The 20,418-nt window shown below is 47.5% G+C and overlaps 1 protein-coding gene across 1 annotated transcript in view; it reads right to left on the reverse strand.

Moving 5' to 3' along the window:
- Positions 1–7,969: 7,969 nt before the first annotated feature.
- Positions 7,970–20,418, reverse strand: part of TBC1D8B (TBC1 domain family member 8B) — a 39,918-nt gene continuing 27,469 nt past the window's right edge. Inside the window, exons 12-21 of the mRNA XM_015408390.1 lie at positions 19,816–20,101; positions 18,569–18,698; positions 18,387–18,485; positions 14,449–14,517; positions 13,473–13,713; positions 12,895–12,960; positions 12,182–12,265; positions 11,010–11,066; positions 10,122–10,219; positions 7,970–8,891 (exon numbers count right to left, since the gene is read on the reverse strand). Coding sequence (XP_015263876.1) covers positions 8,475–8,891; positions 10,122–10,219; positions 11,010–11,066; positions 12,182–12,265; positions 12,895–12,960; positions 13,473–13,713; positions 14,449–14,517; positions 18,387–18,485; positions 18,569–18,698; positions 19,816–20,101 — 1,547 coding nt within the window. The 3' untranslated portion in view covers positions 7,970–8,474. The remainder of the gene's footprint in view (positions 8,892–10,121; positions 10,220–11,009; positions 11,067–12,181; positions 12,266–12,894; positions 12,961–13,472; positions 13,714–14,448; positions 14,518–18,386; positions 18,486–18,568; positions 18,699–19,815; positions 20,102–20,418) is intronic.

Raw genomic sequence — 20,418 nt, forward strand, 5'->3', positions numbered from 1 at the left:
TTTCCCTACCACTTCCACAAGATTTTCCCTATACCTCAATCCCTTCCTTTGTTTCTGGCAACTGGGTTAATGCTGCTACTGTGTATGATACCGTTTTTGCCTGAATTTCTTACTCTTTCTTTCACCAGCTCCTTTCACTGTTAGTATTTTGACACGTACTAAGGTTTTCTCCTATTTTTGTTATAAAAGTGCAGATAAAAATCTATTTCTACTCCCTGTTTTAGCCAAATATATTTTTTCACAAGGTGGAGGAACAGAACCTTTTTATTCCTCCCCCCCACCCTCCCTAACATACCTTTTGGTGGGGAGGTTATCTATCTTGACACCCAAAGACAAAAAGGCAAACTTTGTGGTTTTGCTGCTTTGCGGTAGAATTGGGCAACAAGCGGACATTCTTACTTAATGAGGACACCTCTGATGATGATGCAGAAAAGTCAGTAGTGTTAGCAATAAATTGTATTTTTGTAATTTGTCACTTTAAGTGTGTTTATATTTATGAACTTTTTTTAAAAAAGTGTATTCCTCAGTGGGTGTGTATACCAAAGCGTCCCCTGCTGTTTTGTGTGTTTCCAAAGGAAAATAATACCTATAAATGTTAGGGGCATTTTGTTTTTGTTTTTTAAATGTATTTGTGCCGGACTTGCACATTTTTAGATACCAGGCTCAGAAAGTGACATGCATCAGAGTTCCTTTAAAAAGAAAAGTGGGGTTGCATCGAAGAGCCTGACTGATTTACAGAAATTACTACTACATTGTTTGCTAGTTAGGGGGGAAAGGTTATTTAGAACCCTGTCTGCGGCTTCTGTCCCGTTCCCCAGTCCTAACATCAGATGCAAATGATAAGTGTTCAAGGCCAGAAGATGAACGGAAGGCATGACTACAACCATTCAAATGGCATTTGTAGGTGCAGACAATTCTCAGGTGGTAGCAGGTCAGTCACTGTGAACAAGGGCCTGCCTCTCTCCCTTATTTGCCAGTATCTTCTAAACTACTGATGCAATTGTGTGTAGTACGTATTAGTATGCAACTAAATCTCCACAGCTGCTTAAAAGGGAATAGACTCTGGTTTCTCTGTGGTGCCATGTTCTGCAAGCAGAAGGTCCCAGGTTCTACCCCCCCTGGAATCACCAGTCTCTGATGGCAGGTGATGGTAAAGTCCTTCCTCTGCCTAAGATCCTCGCTAGCTGCTGCCAGTCAGAGTAGACAATAGCGAGCCCGGTGGCTTGATTGCACCTTCCTTGCTGCCAACGATAGCCTAGAGATGGAGGGGAGCTGCTACTCTTTCCCAAAGATAAGAATGTAAATGTTAGTGGAGCATTAGGATAGTTTGTCTTGTGGTGCTCCCGGCTACAAGGCAAGGCCCTGATCTCTGCATTAAGAAAGGGGTGGGGTGGAGGCAAGCTGGGGCCTATCAGACGGTAGTGGGGGTTATTAAGTGGGAAAGGCCAGGCAAAGGTTCCCCCTTAATGAGGCTGAAAAGAGTTAGTTTTCCTCAGACAATTAGCTTGCTGGTTTTGTCCTTTTAGGTAATTGAAGTCTTCTCTGCACAGGGAAGGAAGCTTCAGTTCTAGCATTTAGTACTGGCCACCTCTGCTTAGGGCACACCTGCAATTCTGAAGGGGACAAGGATGTGCTCACTGGTTGTTCGGCACCTCCTTCAGGCCCCGCTGCACATAATCCTCCACAGCACACGGGCATCAGCATGAATGCCTTCAGCATGGGCAAAGGTACACCCCCAGCCACTTCATGGCTTTTGCTTCAGGCCTGCTTTAGCAAAGAAGGCTTAAATAGGAGCAGGGGCGCGGGCGGGCAGGCAGACATCCTCTCAAACAGATGCACGGGCCTTTTCCTCCTAGTTTTTCCTGGTGCCTCTGAGCACCTCCGTACTTTGCTGACTTTCTTTGACACACCGTATCAGTGAAACACAATACTTGCCCTTCCACAACTCTTTTGGTAACACACAGGAAAATAAGACTCTGGCCAAAATTGTAAGAGGAGCAGTAAAATTAATTTCAGAAGTGGCCCGCGAAACATGACCAAGCACTTGGTTGACCCCAGGGATGGTGCTGAAATTAAATTTAACCAGCCTGGTTTCCTGACATCACGGCCGGACAGGACCAGGCTGGCAGAGTGGTTGTGTTTTTGTCATCCCTTGCCTTACGGCAGAGATCACCTTTTATTTTAGGAATTAAGTGTGCAGGATGGGTCCCCCCTCATGAGCCGCTTATGTTTTGCCGGATGGGGCCACAGAAAGTCAGGCCCTTACGATGGCAGTCGCATGTGCCTGGGGCAGAGGAGGAGAGAGGGAACAAGTCCAGAATGGTATTTTAAAAAAATAACCCTTTTTTGGGGGGGGGGAGACCAACACCATTTGCTGTATATGTGTATTTATTGGCCTTTCTAAAACCATGCACTTTATTGTTAAGGAACTTTATCCTTCATAAATTCTCATATAATTACTGCACCTGTTGAGGAGGTCACGGGTCAGTGTTGGCTCAGCCCTTTTTTTTAAGGGAGGGAGGACCTTACTTTCAAACTCCACAATCCATTTCTTTATGAAATCGGAACCACCGAGTCCCCCCCCCCGCCTTGAGACTCCCATTGGGGGTCCTGCCAAGATTCCCTCAGGTTTGAGTATCATTCCATACTCAGACAACTGTCTGGGTAGTCCTGAATTGGAGCTTAGAGGGTCTGCCTCAGTTTCCAAAAGATAATTTTAAAATGTAATGCCATTCAGGGTAATTTTGTATTATTTACATGTGTGTTAACTACAATGTGTGAGGGGTTTTTTTTGGAGGGTGGGGTAATTTTCCAGTTAAGTGGCCTAAAGAATTTGAGGGGGGGGTCTTCCTGCTGGTAAAAAGGTACTTGTCAGAGGAAGCAGCTGTGGCGTCTTCAGTGTTTCTTGTTCACAGCTGGCTCAGAGGTTCCCCATCAAGCCTTGACGGGCCTGATTACATTGCAGGGAAGCTCTAGGAACGATTGTCGACGTGTCCTAGTTTTGTCAACCCCATCTCAGACTCTGAGGAACACAGGCACCTTTCCAAGTCTTGCACTTTTAAAAATGCATTTTTGTACATCTATAAGCTAAAGGCTGGTGGATCTAGCCAGGTTGGCTTGACAAGTGCAGTCTAACCTAAGCTGTATATATTGTGACATATTCCACTATGTAAAAAAAGGAAAAAGAAGCAAACAAAGGCTTAGAGAGTTGAATATTTAGTTTATTTTATATGATGTCAAATATAGATAAAATTTATAAATGTTCCTATTCATAAAAAGTATTTTGTAAAAACAAGGCAGGGAGGGGGAGAGGAAGTGTCTTATGGGGGCAAAAAAATATGTAAATCCTTGTCTGGAATAACTCACACCTTCGTGAAGCTCTGTTGGGTAAGAGCCAGTGTGTCTCCATATGCTTTAAAAGATTGTACATACTATTTTGGAAAGATAAAAATAAAACTGTACTTTTAAGAACTCAAAACTCAGTGGCTGCTGTTTATTTTCATGCCTGGCTGTTTGTGCCCAAATGTACCTGGAGGCCCTGAGATTAGGGGGGTGGGACTGGCTGTGATGGCACGCAGAAACAGAGATCAGGTAGGATTCCCATAATACAAACTATTTACACCCCCGTCTCCCCCATCCTCAAAAGTATTTTAGAATACACTCGCTAAACACCGCAGCTGTGAAATGTCCAATAAGAACTGCTGCATGCTGCTGCCTCGTGTTACATCCTTCCTCAATATCACACACACACACACCCCTTTCATAAAGCCTAAGGGGTAGTCTGATGGGCCCTCCTCCCCACTCACATCTGTGACTGCCCTGAAAGCAAGGCAGACCCTTGGCCCTGCAAACTCCTCACGGCCTGCTCTGAGTGCCAGCAAGGTCTCCAGGGGCTCAGGCAGGGAAGACTGTTTCCCTGTACTGGCTCCCTTTTAACTTGGGGGACTGAGGACAAAGCACCTTTTCTACCAGTGGGCTGTACCCCCCCCCCCAAGACAGAAGAGGATTTTCATATATCCACACTGCAGTTCCTTGTGCCTTTCCCTTCCTTCCCGTTTAGTTTGTCCAAAGTTGAAACCACCAACCTCTTTGGACTGGGAACCTTTCTTTTTAAATCACAGTTGTCACATGTTGTTCATGATACACTACAACAACATAAAAGGCAGGCAAGGCTGGGTTCCGCTTCACATGTGCCTGGCTGGGTCGCTGGGGCTTTCAGACTAAAATCTGGTACCTGGACAGGTCTTGAGGGCAGAATGCTGAACAGGTAGAAGATGGCACCTCCAGGTGGGTGCAGATGCAGACCTGTCTAGCTACAAAGGTGCACAAAGCCATGGAAGGCAAACACCTCTGGCAAGTGGCCCCAAAGCAAAACTAACTCCTTGGTTGGCGACCTCAGGGCTCTGTTCTACCAAGAGGGCAGTCTGGCCAAAAGCTTCAGTTTTAAACCCCTTAAAAGCACCACTGAAAACTGCAATTCAGGCATTTTAGGATGAATGATGAAAAGGCACATGGCGTTCAATTCTTTTCCCCTGACCAGAAGGCAAAGAGTTTATTGATCACCCAGTGTTCAACATACAGTGCATGTGCTGCATACAGAACATATCAAAAGACCAAGTGGCCAGCACAGAAATGTCCTTCGTAGCAAAAAGGAGAAAACAATAAAGTTTCTCTGGAAACTGTACCATAATAAATCCATTTATGCACCTTTCCTAAATCCAAAACAATTGTGTATTTGTGTGTATATACACACGTATATGTTTCATCAGACAACTGTATAGGGAGCTTCCAAGAAAGCAAGTAAATGTCCCTGTTTGTTTTCCCTAAGTAGCTGCAGCTGCCATTCTGGCAAGCTGTATCATAGGAATGAAAACCCTGTGAGGCTATCTGCAAGAGCAACAAATTGCTGCGATATGCAGTGGAAATGTGGGTTTTGATCATACGATGAGTCACCTGACTGGTTCCCCTCCCAACCTTTGGTGAAATCCTGGAGGGACCAGATGCTACCCAAAAAGGCTCCATCCATGCCCACCTGGTTCTCCTTCCCACACAACAGGCAACCTTTGTAGCAAAGACAATAACTTGCCACAATTGGGGAGGAGGGGGAGATAATTGCATATGTATTCAGAGAATGGGTTTCCTGAACTTGTATTCACAATATTTTCCTGGAATTTGGAGAAAGCACTTTAAGGATTTGAAAATTTTACGCCCAGCCAACTACTTTAACCTGTGATAATCAATAAATAATAACCCACTTTATTCCTCCCCCTCCCCCAGTTTATGTGCCAGGGTGGCCTTACTCTTTACAGCTTAGGCGTTGTAAGCCAAATCTTCACTGTGCTACTCTTCCCCTTGGATCCATGGGCGTGGCCCTTCAGGCGCAAGGAAGATGCTTCCAGGATTACTGCGGGGGGACCCCTCTAGCACAGGCTCAGCATCCTGCCGCTGTAGTTGCTGTTACTGTGGCAGGTGCCACTTAAAAACAGCAGGCATAAAACAAGCAACAAAACTCACTGGCCATCCAGGACACAGAAATGGAACCCCCCCTCCCCTGACAATAACTAGTGCTGAGAAATTTAAACGGGTTAAAAAAAAAGCCCGGGGGGGGGGGGGGGGAATGCTTTCAGAGAATACCCTTTTTACTCCATTCCTTGAAGAGTTCTAACATAACACAGATCTCTCTTTTCCCCCTTGTAAAGAAAAACTAAATTAGTTCCATCCAACACCCATTAAGCCTAAATACCAGTTTTCTTCTGACGAAAGGACCAGAAACCCTGTGTGGCCTGCCCCCCCCCCCATAATGCTTCTTCAAGGGCACCAGGAAGCAAATGCACAGATCACTCTGCAGCGCTTGGGGTCAGGTTAGGGCTTCTGCGGTTTCCTGGAAGACCTCGATCAATGCCATATTCCAGCCGGCCTTAGAAAAGTCACGTAAATTAATGCAAGGCCTGCAGAGCACCTGATACCACCCTCAGGATGGCAGAGCTGCTGGAACTCATACAGCTGTATTAAAATAAGACCCAGGAAGCAGCTGGCTGCATGGCTTTGCCAACACCTATTCCTCACCTTGGATTGAAAAACGAATTGGGGAAAAAATAATCCAGGAGAACATTAAGGAAGCGGAGAAAGTTCCTACTTCAGCTTAATTATCCTTGAGGTTTGGGAAAAGTCAAAGTATGCAGGGCCATGCACCAAATTTCTGAGGCAACATCTTCTCCCGATCATGAAAGTGCATTAATGTGCAACACGGATGATAAGCTGTGGGCGTGTAGCAAGCCTAAAGGCTTGCATCCCCATGCAAAACAAAGAACCAAACGAAAAAGGCATAGAGCCATTGTTCAAGTTAAAAAGGTAACTTATGTCTTCCAATGTTCATACACATGCATGCATTTACTCCCCAGCGGATCCCTTTGCAACACAAAATACCTCTTGACACTGCAATCTGGTCAAAGAACAAGCTGCCAAGTCAAAAAGTAAACCTTGTGCAGGGTGTAGTTTTATCAATCAAAACCCAGCAAACGGGAGAGGAAGGCCTGGCGGAGCGTATTTCCTTCCAGCCTGGAATTAACTACACACTATCCGCTATCCGGCATTGGACCCTGTGATCTGTTCCACTAGCGTCCTCTGTGCAAGTCACCTTAGTTTGCCAGGAAACACTGATTGCGAGCGAATATTCACTTTTTACACGTTCTCACTGGCCATGTTGCTAGACAAGACTCCACATAAGTAAAGTCTGCTTATTTTCATTGCCGGGGGGGAATTATCTGCAAGCAAAGATTTTAAGAACACCCTCTCACTGTTCAAAGTAAAATAAGAAATATATGCTGACAATTCGGCAGAAAGGACTTTTCTGACACAACAACAGTGCAGAATTTCCATCTACCTGGTAAAGGGATCCCTTTTGATTTACATGTAGTGATGCCACGAGGCAGGTATGCTCTCTCTCTCTCTCTCTAACACACCAGCTCAGATTTTTGCAAATCAGAGCCCTTTTAATAAATTCAGAATTTGCCAAGCATCCTGAGCTCCAAAACCAACCAAGCAAAACACTCCCACCAGTATGCACTTAGGAGACTAGTGTGAGCAAGATCTGCATTCCCTTTTTTCCTATAAACATTTCCTTCATCGTCAAGCTGGGGTGACACTGTCAAGCAACTACCTCCGTTTGTTTGATAAAAGCTTCCCTGGAATACCCGAGTTCATTCTGACTATTCAGCAAGTTAAATATTGATCTCAGCATGAGGGCATTTCTTCAGCTGCATCAATGAAAGTGGACCTCTAAGGACAGAGGACAGAGTTTCTAGGAAGTCCTCAAGCAACTCGACAAGCAGTAGGCACTGGGTAGCTGCTGCTGGAAAAACAGATGAAGGAGCTGCGGACCCCAGCAGGAAACAATTCTCCCTAGCGGTGTCACCATTCCTTAAAATAATCTTTAGCAAACCTTTCAGTCTGCATCGCCAGACACCCATGCCACATAGGACCAATGCAAGGCCTCAAATAAAGGGCGACTGGACATCTAAAATCCAGCTTCCGCTTCCCCTGTCCATTCTAGTAATTTCTGTACAGAGAAGCATCGGGGCAGCATGAATGTCAGGGTCACCCATCTGGCCTTAGAGGCAGATGCAGCAAGGGGCTGCCTCTTCCTGTTCTTTCATCCATTCTTTCCAGAGCGGTTTGAGAAGTCATGGCTGTCAAAGAAGCCACAATGGCACCAACTTGGGTTACCCAAAGAGGGCAAAGCAAGCAATAAGACACAGGCCAAACTGCAAAACAAGCAAACAAAACCCCCACAACTCTTAACTGCTCCCTTCCCCAAATCCCAGAGAACGATCCAGGGTGAGAAGTCAAGCCGTGAGAGGAAGGAGACATTATCAGAGTTCCAAGCCTGAATCTGCAGCCTTCCCAAACTCATCACTAATAAGACACAATTTTTCAAAAGGACAAACACTCAGTCCCATATCACAGAAAGAACAAACTTGTCTGTAGCAGCCACGCTGACCATGACCATTTGAGCCACGACCACCTAAGCTCTCTCTCCCAAAGTATTAAGCAAACCTACATTCAAAGCTTACAAAGTGGGTCTCTGAAAAAGGCAACCAACCTTGCAACAGAACAAGTGGATGCCAGTACGCTTTTAAGGGAAGGTGGCAGACATTACATTCAACAGAGTGGCTCTTGGGAACATGCGGCGACAGCGCCCTCTGCGGGCCTTCTTCCAAGTCAACATGGCGCCTCCCTCTGGGGTGCTTGAATATGCAATAACCAAGTGCAACTGTGCTTCAAGCTATATTTACTTAACTTTGCAACAAAAAAAGAGAGAGAGAAAGACACAAATTACCCTAGGCACATGTGGGATTGAGCTAAATCCTCAACCCTGAAGCTCCCAACAAACTCAATATACCGAGCTCACGAGTGGCCCGGAGCCCCTCCACACTAAGCAAAGCGGGAGACAGAAGCAGACCTCGCATTAAGTGCTATACCCGAGCTCTCACTTTAAACTGAGCGGCTTTTGCATTTTCTAACATGGCTCTGATGTCGACCGGCTTCTCAAAAAATCTCACTAGAGCAGGTTCGTTGAGTAAAGAGGCCAAAATCTGCTCGAAAGCAAACGACCATTCGCCATCCGCTCTCCTGGGGCTCTGGGGTCCTGCCCGATCAGTCTGCTGGGCCGGCCTCGTCTCCTGAGGTTCACTGCCGTTTTCTGTGCCGGCGCTGGCTGCGGGAGGGGCCGTGCTTCTAGCTGGCCCCGTGGGGCTGTGGAGCTTCCTGCCAACCTCCTCCATCTTCAGCAAGAGACTGGTCACGGTGGCGATAGCATGGTAGAGCAGCTCCTCTTCTGGATCCCCGTGGAACAAGTTATACAAAGTGTTTGAAAGCTGAATGAACTGGGACTGGGGCAGGAGGGAGGAGAAGAAAGGATACTTTCAATAATTCACATTAACTGGATATAATTCAGAGAGAGTCTGGCCCAGAGAGAGCCCAGCCCAGTGCTGCTCTTTTTCAAACAAAACTGTCATGTCGACTGGATGCAGCTGCATTCAGACGTCAGACAAGCAAAATGTTTATGAGAAGAGGAGAAGAGATTGGATTTATACCCCGCCCTTCACTACCCAAAGGTGTCTCAGAGAGGCTTACAAACTCCTTTCCCTTACCCTCCCCACAACAGACACCCTGTAAGGTAGTTGGGGCTGAGCTCTTGTCAGAAACTGCTCTTTTTCAAGGACAGCTCTTATCAGAACTACGGCTTGCCCAAGGTCATCCAGGCAGGTGCAAGTGGAGGAGTGGGGAATCAAACCTGGCTCTCCCAGATTAGAGTCCGCGCACTTAACCACGACACCAAACTGGCTCTCTCCAGGCATGCACCTGGTTTCTCACCGGGGGCTCACACACTTCCTCCCCTTTCCCTGTGTCATTTTCTCCCTGTGTGTGCAGAGAGCCATTCAAGACCTCCTCCTTTTGGAAGTCCTTGGTGTAACCTCCCAGTTTGTCATGATGTCTGAACGCGGGCCCTTCAAAAAACTGGAGTTTGTTTCTGTGGGGTATGGAACAGTTCTGTAAATAGTGTACTGTGTCTTTGAGAGACACTTTCCATTTCTCTGCTCTGGCCTCGCCGTCTTAGCTTGGTGGCTGCTGTCAGCAGCATAATGTGCTTTGTAAGCAGCTGTTGCTATCTGGTTGTAACCTCATCTTGTGGTCTCCAATAAAGGTGGTTGAGACCTCAAGATGTCATTCGTGTGAAGCCACTTTAACAGTTTCTTTCCCAGTAAATTGGGATTCTACATCCAGATTAAGCCGTGGTATAGAACCCTGGGCACTAGGGCAAGAAACAAACTCGTTTGCCAGGTCAGATCGAGGTCTTCCTGGACATAGGAAATCTTCAACTGCACTCCATGATGGAAAGGGAGAAAGGAAGGAATGCAGGAGCTCACAGGAAACAAGATTCAGGCTCATCACATCAGTTTGTATGTAACGTTTTAGAGCCTGTGTCAGAGCTCACCATTGTTTGCTGTATCTCACCATTGCTTGCTGTGTTAAGACCCCTGATCCACACACAGCACACCTCCCCCAACCCCAACCCCCAACTGAACAACTCCACAAGTTCTAGCACAGAAAGATTTTACCTGATTCATTCGTGGCAAATCCTTAATATTTTCTTCCTTTTTAAGCAGTTCATCTTGCCATTGCTTCAGATAGGCCTGGATGTCAAGTTTTCCTTTCCCTGTTTGGAAAGGGGAACGAGCCAGATTCAGAGCAAATGCCCACCTGAAGCCTCTCTCCTACCAGAACCCCTCCCCCCCTTTCGAAGAGATGCACCTGCCCGGCCAACATCGGGGTCTTGTGTGTCCTACTCCCTGAACAGCCACCACAGAAATCAAGTGACGACAAAAGGATCAGGTAAGCTAAACCCTATCCAGGTCAAATGTCTGCATTCAAATAAGCCGCGCAGGGCTTTCAGCATGGAATGACTGCCTGCCTTCTACAGTTCTGGAGCAGTGGAAACCCTCGAGGTGCCTGAGCAGCCAGGATTCACATCTGAGTGCAGGGAAAGGCCCTGGAGTAAAATACAACCAATGTGTTAATAAGAACTTAGATTTGGGTTTGGATTGGGGGTTTTGTGTTAGTATGCAGGAGGGCATGCCCTGTAACCCCTTGCACAGCATCCCCGCATTCAGAAAAAGATGAGCAGGGTACAGCTCCCAGCGGTATTTTCGGAAGGACTGGAGGACTGCCCACCCGAATGCCTTTCTGTGGAAAAAATATCTTTGCAACGGCAAAAATTAGCACCACAGGAACAGGGCTAGTCCTCCCTGAGAACCATTAACTATGGATACCGGAGATTAAACGTGAGACCTCCTCCTTCCAGAGTCAAATCTTGGTTCATCTCAGGCAAAGAAAGGTTTTCCCCACGACCCGAGATGCCAGGACCAAATCTAGTATCTCCTGCCTGAGACACACGCACACTGCTCTGTGCCAAGTAAATTCTCTTATCCTGAATCCAGATTAGCTACCTTTGTCTGGGCTCCTCTTCAAAGCACCTTCATCCTCGCTGTCCCCAGGTGAAGAAACTGGGGTGGAAAAATGACACAGGGAAAAAAATCACCACCCTGCAGTTCCGACTGCGCCTTCCACAAGAAGCCAAAGCAATGGAATGATCCTATCTTTTATCTCATCCTTAATACATGGAGGCCATGTTTGCTTATCACCAAAAGCCACACCCCCTCCAAAAAAAAAGAAGTTAGATGTCCAGTAACATCATATTTCAAGGGTCCCTGGTCCCCCTAGCACAGCCTGTTGTGTTTGCTACGTCATTCTCACAGGTTACTTTTCAAAGGTATGGGACTCAAAACTTCAAATCCCTGCTCCCAACAGGCTAGCATCTATCAGACTAGATAGGATCTGCTGCTTTAAAAAAAAATCACTGTTCATTCCTAGTTTGGGATGATTTTTATAAAAACAGAGCACCCCATCCCCATCCCCCATCCCTGTTCCTTTCTACCCACCTGTCCTTCCAATGGCCTTCTTTGCCTCTTGCCTGCACTTACTTCACAACGGATCACAGAGGGGAGGAAGAAAACTGTGAATGATTTTCTTTTATTTGCTTCCTTTTGAACAGCTACCATGAGACGCTTCACGAGTGGGCCAGACAAGGGAGCCAACCTGAATGATGCTTAATTGTTTTTCCTCCTCTCCTCCAATCACCTGCTTGGGCCCTGCCTCGGCTCTTGACATCTTTACAGCGGAAGCCTCTGGCTCTCTCCCTCCACCAGGTCTTTATCCTATGTTTCCTCCATCCCTTTTATCCTGCGTGGCGCCTGTCTCCTCACCACAACTCTGTATGGCAGGTCAGACCGAAAGTGTGACTGCCCCTGGATCACTCATCGAGATTCAGGACAGATTAGAAGATCTGAACCCAGGTCTCCCCGTCCCTTCCTTGTCCTAGCCCGACACCTGCTAACCACCACCCTAAACTGGTTCTCCTAACGGCTTATGCGCTCTGTCCAAAGCAAGAGTGGGGGAGCGCCTGTTCTCCTTTGCCTCTCAGAAGAATGGGGCCAAAACGGACTGCCTGGCCTGGCCTGGCCTCCCCTCTGGATGAAGAGGTCACCTTTCGCGGCCGGCACTCCTCCCAGCCCAGACAGAGAAGGTCACCCCCACAAGCACAGCCTACTGCACAGCTTACCATTTAAGAGACTGAAGTGGATCAGCTCCTCTTTCGAGAGCTGAGCACCTTTGGAAGGGCTCAGGGACTCCACTTCAGTGAAAGCTGCAGGAATAAAACACAGTGGAAGATGTACCCACAGAGCCACTGAAGTTGTTATCACAGAGCCATCGCAGTCTTTCTCATCCAACATGAAACAAGCCAAGAGCATCAACACAAAACCTTTTGTCAATAGGACCACTGTTGCACCACAGCGAGCACACAAGTCTTGCTGCCGCCTCCCCTCACACAAATGTTCTCCTCACGACAGTCCTATGGGGGCAAGTTAACTTATCCATTCAAATAAAATTTATGCCTCGTCTTGGTTTTCCAGAATCCTCAAGATGGCCAACGACAGCAGAATTTTTTAAAAAGTTACCAATTAAAATGTAAGCAAGCAGAAAAAAACAACCAGGTTAAAAACCTCGTAGGGAAGACAGAAACCCAGTGACAAAGAAAAATGCAGCCAGGGCAGCTGAACAGCTCCAGTCATCTCTGGGGAAAGTGCCAGCTTCACTTGGAGCTTTTCAGGGCATTCGCTTTTCTATGAGCAGCCAGTAACAGACTGGTCCCCACACTGCAATGTGTCCATTTAGATTAACACGACAAGAAGATGTGCTAAGGCAACTCAAGGTTTTCATGATCCCCACATTTCAGGACAACACCCCGATACAGGACACCCCAAGCCGACTCACCTGGAGGTATGTGAAGCTTGAAGAGCAGCTTGAGCTTATGGGTAAAACTTCCATAATACATGGTATCTAATGGGGTGGGATGCGGGAGAAGAACAAGAAAGAGGAAGATTATTCAAGGCACTCTGTTCAACAAGATTGATGCTCTGGAAGCACGCAAGCAGCAAACTTTAGACCCAAACACCACTAGCTGCAAGAGTATAACGAGCAAAATCTGTTTGCCCTAGACTAAGGTGGTTAAATAGTGTCAGGACTTAGGGGGGGTCTAGAACCTGTGACCTGAGGGATGTGAGATGGGGACCTAAATCCATGTGTCTCTAGCAAGTGGAGGGAGCAGGAAGCTAGCCTACACAGAAGCCCCTCAACAGCAACTGACCAGAGCAGGCCATGTGGTACCAGTAACCTCTTCCAGGGTGAGATTTGCTCACTGCTCTGAGGAACAAGAGGTCTCGTTAGGTCCCTGCAATAGTCTGTCCCCTTTTCTCACCACCAGCCCAAACTGATGGGAGATACATTTGTTAAATCACCCCACTGTGGAATAGCGTTCAGTAAATAACCCACCCCCTTCCATCAGGGCATACCGAGAACGCAGGCAAATTCCTTGAAGTTTATAAGGCCGTCTAAATTTTCATCCAGCAACCGGAAGGTCCAGAGGGCGAGGGAGTCCTTGTTTGCGCAACGGGCCCAGGGGCTGAGGAGATGGTAGAGGAGACGGAACTGCTGGCAGTCGATGCGATACTGCTCTAAGTAGGGCAGGCTGGGGTCATGGTGCTTCAGGGCTGGGCTGTTGACACTCCAGTAGCAAGAGAGAAAGTGCTCCTTCTGCAGGAAATAAGTGAGGATTCAGGACGATCAGGCACCTCCCTTCTGCAGGACCTCTCTTTCTTTGCTCTGCACCTTTGTTCCTCCACCACCACACAGATTCCAGAACATTCCTCCTCTCTCGGCTCTGAGCAGATGTCTGAGTTAGATCCCCTCCCCCGGCCCCCTACATGGTTATCCATGTAACAGCTTATCTGACACCTCTTCTTTTACTAAGAAGCCAATTCATTTATTTCTAAAACTTAGGGATGGGGCGGGGGGGGGTGTCTCTGGGACCGTCACAATCACGAGACAATCACTGTTCTACGCAGTTGGCTCCTGGAAACAGGAGGAACTGGATGCTCTTCAGCTTGATTTGACTGTCTCCCTGTGTCTTTATGCACAACGCAACCGGAAATAATTTGCGGAAGTTCTGGAAATATCAGCACCAAACGGGTATCCAAGTTTGACAACGTGTGAACTTCCAGCAACAGTACATGTTTGGAAATTAAGTTCTTCGCTACAGAGAGAGTTTCAGCAGCCAAAGATACAGATCGGGGAAGGGATGCCTGTTTAGGAGTGGTCGGTCACTCGATCTGCGCATGCATAAAACGAACACGTTGGGGAGAAAGCTATTTTGCAAGTCTTCTCTTGATGTAATCGCCTGACTAGTACAGAAAGGGAGAAACGGTAGGTCTGTTCACTGAAACCAGGCTGTCTGCAAAACAGAGGCGTAAAATGGGAGCAAAGCGTTACCTTGAATAACTCGTACAGATCTTCCAGGTCACTGGGACTGATTTTCACATCTTGAGAGATGACACGCAGCTGTAACAGACCACAGAGAGAGAGTGCAACCCAGTTATGGTCCGACCTGCTCATTTTTGTTTCTGCTTTGGCATTCTGAGATTCCAAGCTCCCACTATGTTTAGGACTACAGATGGGGCAGGATCGAATCAATTTCAGCTGCTGAGCATCAGAGGCTCACCCTTTCACGCTCACAACTATGGGGGGGGGGGGGATTTCGGGGCAATGCCCCCCCAAAAAAAATGTGTCACCCCCTCCTTCAAAGCGCCCAGCTTTCATTAAGAAAACCCAAACGCTTCTCTAGCCTGTTTCATTGTAGACACACAAGGAGGAAACATGCAGGGATTTTCCATCATGCAAAAGGGTCGTAGGGGCTCTCTGCTAACCCCTTCCTGACCAAATCCATTCTTGCTTGCTCAGTCCTTTCATTTCTATCTTCTTTAATGTTTACACTAACAAGGGAACGGAAAATGAGAGAGAGGGGGAAATTAGTCTCTTTTGTCTGCAGTAGGCAGTTTGCTCTACAAGTAGGTAAAGTCATGTGGGGAGGGGGCAGGAACAGAAAAATAAATGTCCAGTTTCACTCAGGATGGCATTCAGTTCTAATCCTTGAGTACAAACCATCTTGTTGTTACTTGCCTACGTAAAGAAATACATGCCCCTGAGTGTGTGCAGAATGCCCTTTTCTCTCTGAAACTTCACCACTGTTAAATTCCTGTCTTCTCCCTTTGTTCCCCCCAAAATCTGGGATTAGGCCTGAAGAGGCATAATGACCAGGCATCTTTAAACTCCAGAACCTCTCACAACAGGAAAAAACAAGATAGGCCCTGGTCACACGGGCAGGAAAATGCGGGGGGGGATAGGGGGGAGGTGCCAATCACAGGACAATCCTGCGGCGCGGCAAAGAAGCGGCCTCTCTAGCAAAAGGCTCCATGGGTTTAACCCCTTCCAGGGCTGCAGAAGAATGCAAACTGTGTCCTCCGTCTGGCCCCCTCCAGGAGGAGCTTCAGCCGGGCCGCCCTCCCGCCACGCACCCCCTGCACCTCCCCCTCTGCCGCCCAGTGCAGAGAGTTCCTCTCGAGCAGGCCGAGCCAGGAGTGGGGGGGTACGGAAAAGAGGAGGGGGCTGTATTGTTTGTTTTTAAACAAAGTGTGCGCATGCGCCGTTGGGTGCTTGTGCGCATCCTGTGGAGACTTGGAAAAAAAACCTTTTAGCGACAGGACATGGGCAGGCGCTGGATGCCACGAACTACCACCGGAAACGCGATCAGGCGCCCACCCTTGCCCCGCGGTTTCCGGAAACTAGTACCTCGGAGGTACTAGTTTTTTACCCCGCATCTTCGGCGGGAAGCCTCGGGTTCGCCACGCGAGCTCTACCCTTCCCAGATGTTGCGGTTTGATCGCGCCTGGAAAATCCGCCTATCTTCCGTCTCTGTAGCATGGCTAATGCTCCGTGTGACCGCAGTCATAGAAGGCCAAAGAGCTGAAAAGGCATAATTTTCTGGCCCTCTTAAGTCCTACTGCCAGCCTCCACTGGGGGGGGGGGGGGGGGGGGAAACTTAGATCTAAGTAAATCTGTGTCAAGAATAATAAGTTCTCTGCATGCTGAAACTGCATCCTTCTGCACATGTTCAGAGTACTTTCCCCTCTCTATGCAGTAGCCACACACATCTACCTACCTAATGTCATGGAATAGTGCTTACATTGGAGGAAATTATTTGCAAGCAGGTATTGACTTGGGAATCTCCCATTTTAAGACACTGATTAATTGCTTAATTGATTAATTAAGTCATTGATAAATTGCTGTTACCGTCACACAACCACCCACAGTTTTCCCATGACAGTTGTGAATCCTACCCTGCAATTCTTTTGCCTTGCAACATCTGTCGAGAGAAGAATGTTGGCATGCCAACAAAAGCAACGTAATATGGTCATTAAAAAAATCTGTTTTCCCTAAACAGCTGATGGTGCAATGGCTAAAGCATCGGACTAAGATGTGGTAGGACTTGGATTCAAATCCCTGCTCTGCCATGGAAGCTGGCTAGGTGATCTTTGGCTAATCACATGTTCTCAGCCTAACCTACTTCACAAGGTTGTTGTGAGAATACTATAGAAGAGAGAGCAATGTTACATTGCTTTTATTTATTTATTATTCAACTTATACCCCGCCCTCCCTGCAACGCAGGCTCAGGGCGGCTTACATTAAATAAAACATTGTACATAGTATATAAATAACAATTAAAATCTGATAAAATCATCATAAAACAGTTCAAATCAGAAAAATACTCCTAGGTGATCTCGACGGCAGCGTACTTTGTAGGTCTGCAGTTTCTTGGTGTTCTTCACATAACCGGCCCTCAAGGCCAGGAGTTGGTGGTGATAGTGGGGGCGGCGCCTAGTTGAAAGTCTGGTGGAAGAGCTCCGTCTTGCAGGCCCTGCAGAACTGTGCAAGGTCCCACAGGGCCCTGATCTCTTCTGGGAGCTCACCAGTATGGAGTCGCCACTGAAAAGGCCCTGACCCTGGGGGTAACGAGCCTGGCTTCCTTGGGGCCAGGGAGGGTCAATCGATTCTGAGACCCCGACTGTAGTGCTCTCTGGGGTATATCTGGGGAAAGGCGGTCCCTCAGGTATGTCGGACCCTGGCCATATAGGGTTTTATAGGTAAGTACCAGCACCTTGAAGCGAATTCGGTATGCTATTGGCAGCCAGTGCAGGCTGGATGTGCTCCCATCTCGGGAGGCCCATCAAAAGCCTGGCTGCTGCATTCCACACTAGCTGCAGCTTCCGAATTTGCGACAAGGGCAGCCCCACATAGAGAGTGTTACAGTAGTCCAGTCCCGAGGTGACCATAGCATGGATCACTGTGGCCAAGTTATTGCGCTTCAGGAAGGAAGCCAACTGCCTGACCAGCCGCAGATGGTAGAAGGCCGACCTGGCAGCCCCCACTGGGGAGAGGCGCAGGGTGTAAATGAAGTAAATGAACAAAAGTGGTGTGCCATGTCGCAAATATATAATATGACATCTTCCATGACTTCTATGCTTGTCTGCTTGGTGTATATGTAAACTCCACATTTTGGGGTGGGTGGGAGGTTTCTCCCTAAAAACTATGTTACCGTTTACATTTAGCACACAGCTAATACCCATGTTCTTTTTATTTTTCAGTCAGCCATCTGGCTGTGACTACGCCCGGACTCTATGTGGCGCATCCCCAGTGCTATGTGAAAGTCCTGCACTACTATTAAAACAGCTACAGTAAGACCTCCTTTAATACTGTAGTTGCGTAGTTTAACATTGCACTTATGATCCTGAAAAGAGAGTGGAAACAGCTCTGTGGTTGGATCACACGAGTTTCCACTGTTGAAAAAAGGGAAGAGGGGGTCCCCCTTGACCACCGAAAAGGCTATGCTGTGAATCATGGGACCTCCATGGATAAAAACAAAAGGGGGGGGGATCAGGTGAAACTGAGGGGGAAAGCTGGCTGGATCCAGCCCTATAACAGCAACTTAAAAAAACACGAGTTCTGATATTATGTAAGTGCCATCAAGTTGCAACTGACAGCAAGGAAGAGGTCACCATAAGGCAAGTGAGAAGCAGAGGTGGTTTGCCATTGCCTTCCTCTGCAGAGCCTTAGTTGGGGGGTCTCTCATCCCAAATACCAACCCTGCTTAGCTTCCGAGATCTGAGAACACCGGGTTGCACCAGGCTACCTTCCCTCCTGTGGCAGTAGATTCCCCGAGCTAAGTTATGGGCTGTGTAAAGAAGAAGGGTGAAGAAATAATTTCTTTTCTGTCTCTTTGCAAAGCGGGACTAAAGAAGAGTCAAGACTATGACAAAGGGAAGCAATCTGAACACGTAGTGGTTCCAGGAACCTGGGCTTTTGGTGGCACTCACCACATTTTGCTTTGTTGTGACTTCCAGGGTCTGGATGACATACAGTCTGTTCCGGCAGCGCATGCTCTCCACATCCTCAAAGCGAATGTCTCCGTATTTCTAGGAGGAGAACAGGAAGCTGTCAAGTGGCCGTATCAGGTGCAGCACGCAGGCAGGAGGGCACAAGGGAAAGACAGACACACCTCGTTGGACTCGCGGATCAGGTCGGTGATGTCCACTTTGGGATGCGGGCTCTTAGTGTCATTGGCCCCGGAAGCCTGCTGCACCGTTGAAGGCAGCGGACTGTCCTTGTTGGTGATGCTGTCGAAAAACCTGCGTTTCAGAGAACACAAGGAAAAATAGAGACGCTGTAAGCTATGACTTGGCTGTCAGCCTCACAGGCAAGTATTTTGCGTGACAGAACATCCAAAATTCTGCCCCAAAGCATCAAGGTATTCATATATGTCTAAGGAGCCCCTGGGAAAGTGGCACTTGTACACAGTTTCAGAGACAGAACACAGAAGTCCCTGCCCCTGAGGAGTTTACAGAGGATATGGCTGTTTTACAGCATGGTTACAGCAGGAAATTGGGAACACACAAGAGAAGTTGATAAGATTTGTATTCATTTTGCACAAAACTTTCTCAGTCTTTTGGTCTCAGGACCAAAAGGTTCCTTTCCTCCCCAACTCCCTAAAATAAAGTAGAGGAGCCTGACATGCAGAAACCAACGGGTATCACAGAGATACGCATTTGGGTAAACTCCCCCCCCCCAAAAAAACACTTTTATTTCTAGGCTCTCTTAATAATTTTTTACCCAGGCTTTTAATGATGAGGTTGTACCTTTTTTTAGCTATTTCATGGCCTGCATCTAGCTTGAGGAGACTGTTTTATGGACTTTTTAAGCTGCTTGATGGTTCTTTGCTTCTTTATGCCCACAGCTTATTTTTAAAATACTGATAATCTGTGCTGTTTTCATGGTTGTTTATTTGAAGAGTCTCAAGCAGGTCTCTGGAGTGGTTACAGGCCATTCCCATAAATCAACACATGATTATTTCCTGCCAACTACAGAGCTACTATTGCCGCTTACGTTTTAACATGCCAGTTCTGGTTCTGAGTTCGGATCTTTCTTTTACTAAGCCCTGCCCCCTTTAGAGGATGTGTTAAATACAGCCATGGTTTTAAGCTTGTTGCAACCCACCTTGGGGATTAAATGGATGAAAAGATGGGCTAGAAATGTTTTAAAGCATTTCATTTTGTAAAAGGGGGCCACTATGAGCCTACTGCCCCCTCTGGGACAAAGGCCAGGGCTCGTTTCACGTGACTCCCACCAATGTTCCCTCTAAGGTGAGTTAGTGTGAGCTAGCTCACACTAACTCACCTTAGAGGGAACATTGACTCCCACTGCATTTAGCTAAGTGCCTTCACACATAAAGCCCTCACCCCCGAGTACCTGTTGAGAACGGTCACGGCCTCTGCATCATCCTTACAGGTCAGCAGCTTGTCCATGTTGTAGTCCAGCACAGCCAGGCCCAGCTGCAAGATGGCCTTTATCCCATCGTAGAAGAAACAGTCAACCACGTTGACGGCGCTCTCGATGGGCAGCACGCTGATGAACAGAGTCAGGAACCAGGAGAGGGAGACGGACGAGAAGAACGTCATGTCTGTCATGTGGTCTGTCAGCTGGGGCAGATGTTCCCTGATGAGCTCTTCAAACACCCCTTGATCTACCAAGGCACCTGGGAAGAGAGACAGAGGACCTGAACATTGCAAAGGTGCACGGGGGCGGGGGGGGACACAGAAAGGAGGGGGCCTTGGTCCTTTTTAAATTCTTCAAAGAAGTTTTTAAAGGCTCTTCCTGAAGACACTTGGAAATTACAGCAGCAGAAGTGGGCAGTCACACAGCACTACATTCTGAACCCACCCACCCTCAACATTGTTCAAAGGCATGCCTGCTTAATGAACTAGCGATTACACACTTAATGAGAAACGCTTGGGGAGGGGGGGATCTTCCTGGGCCAAGTCTTCCAAGTGCCAAAAACTCCTTAAAGAGCGG

This window comes from Gekko japonicus, unplaced genomic scaffold (assembly GCF_001447785.1).
Source record: "Gekko japonicus isolate JY-2015 unplaced genomic scaffold, Gekko_japonicus_V1.1 scaffold643, whole genome shotgun sequence".
In the NCBI taxonomy this organism is placed as follows: domain Eukaryota; kingdom Metazoa; phylum Chordata; class Lepidosauria; order Squamata; family Gekkonidae; genus Gekko; species Gekko japonicus.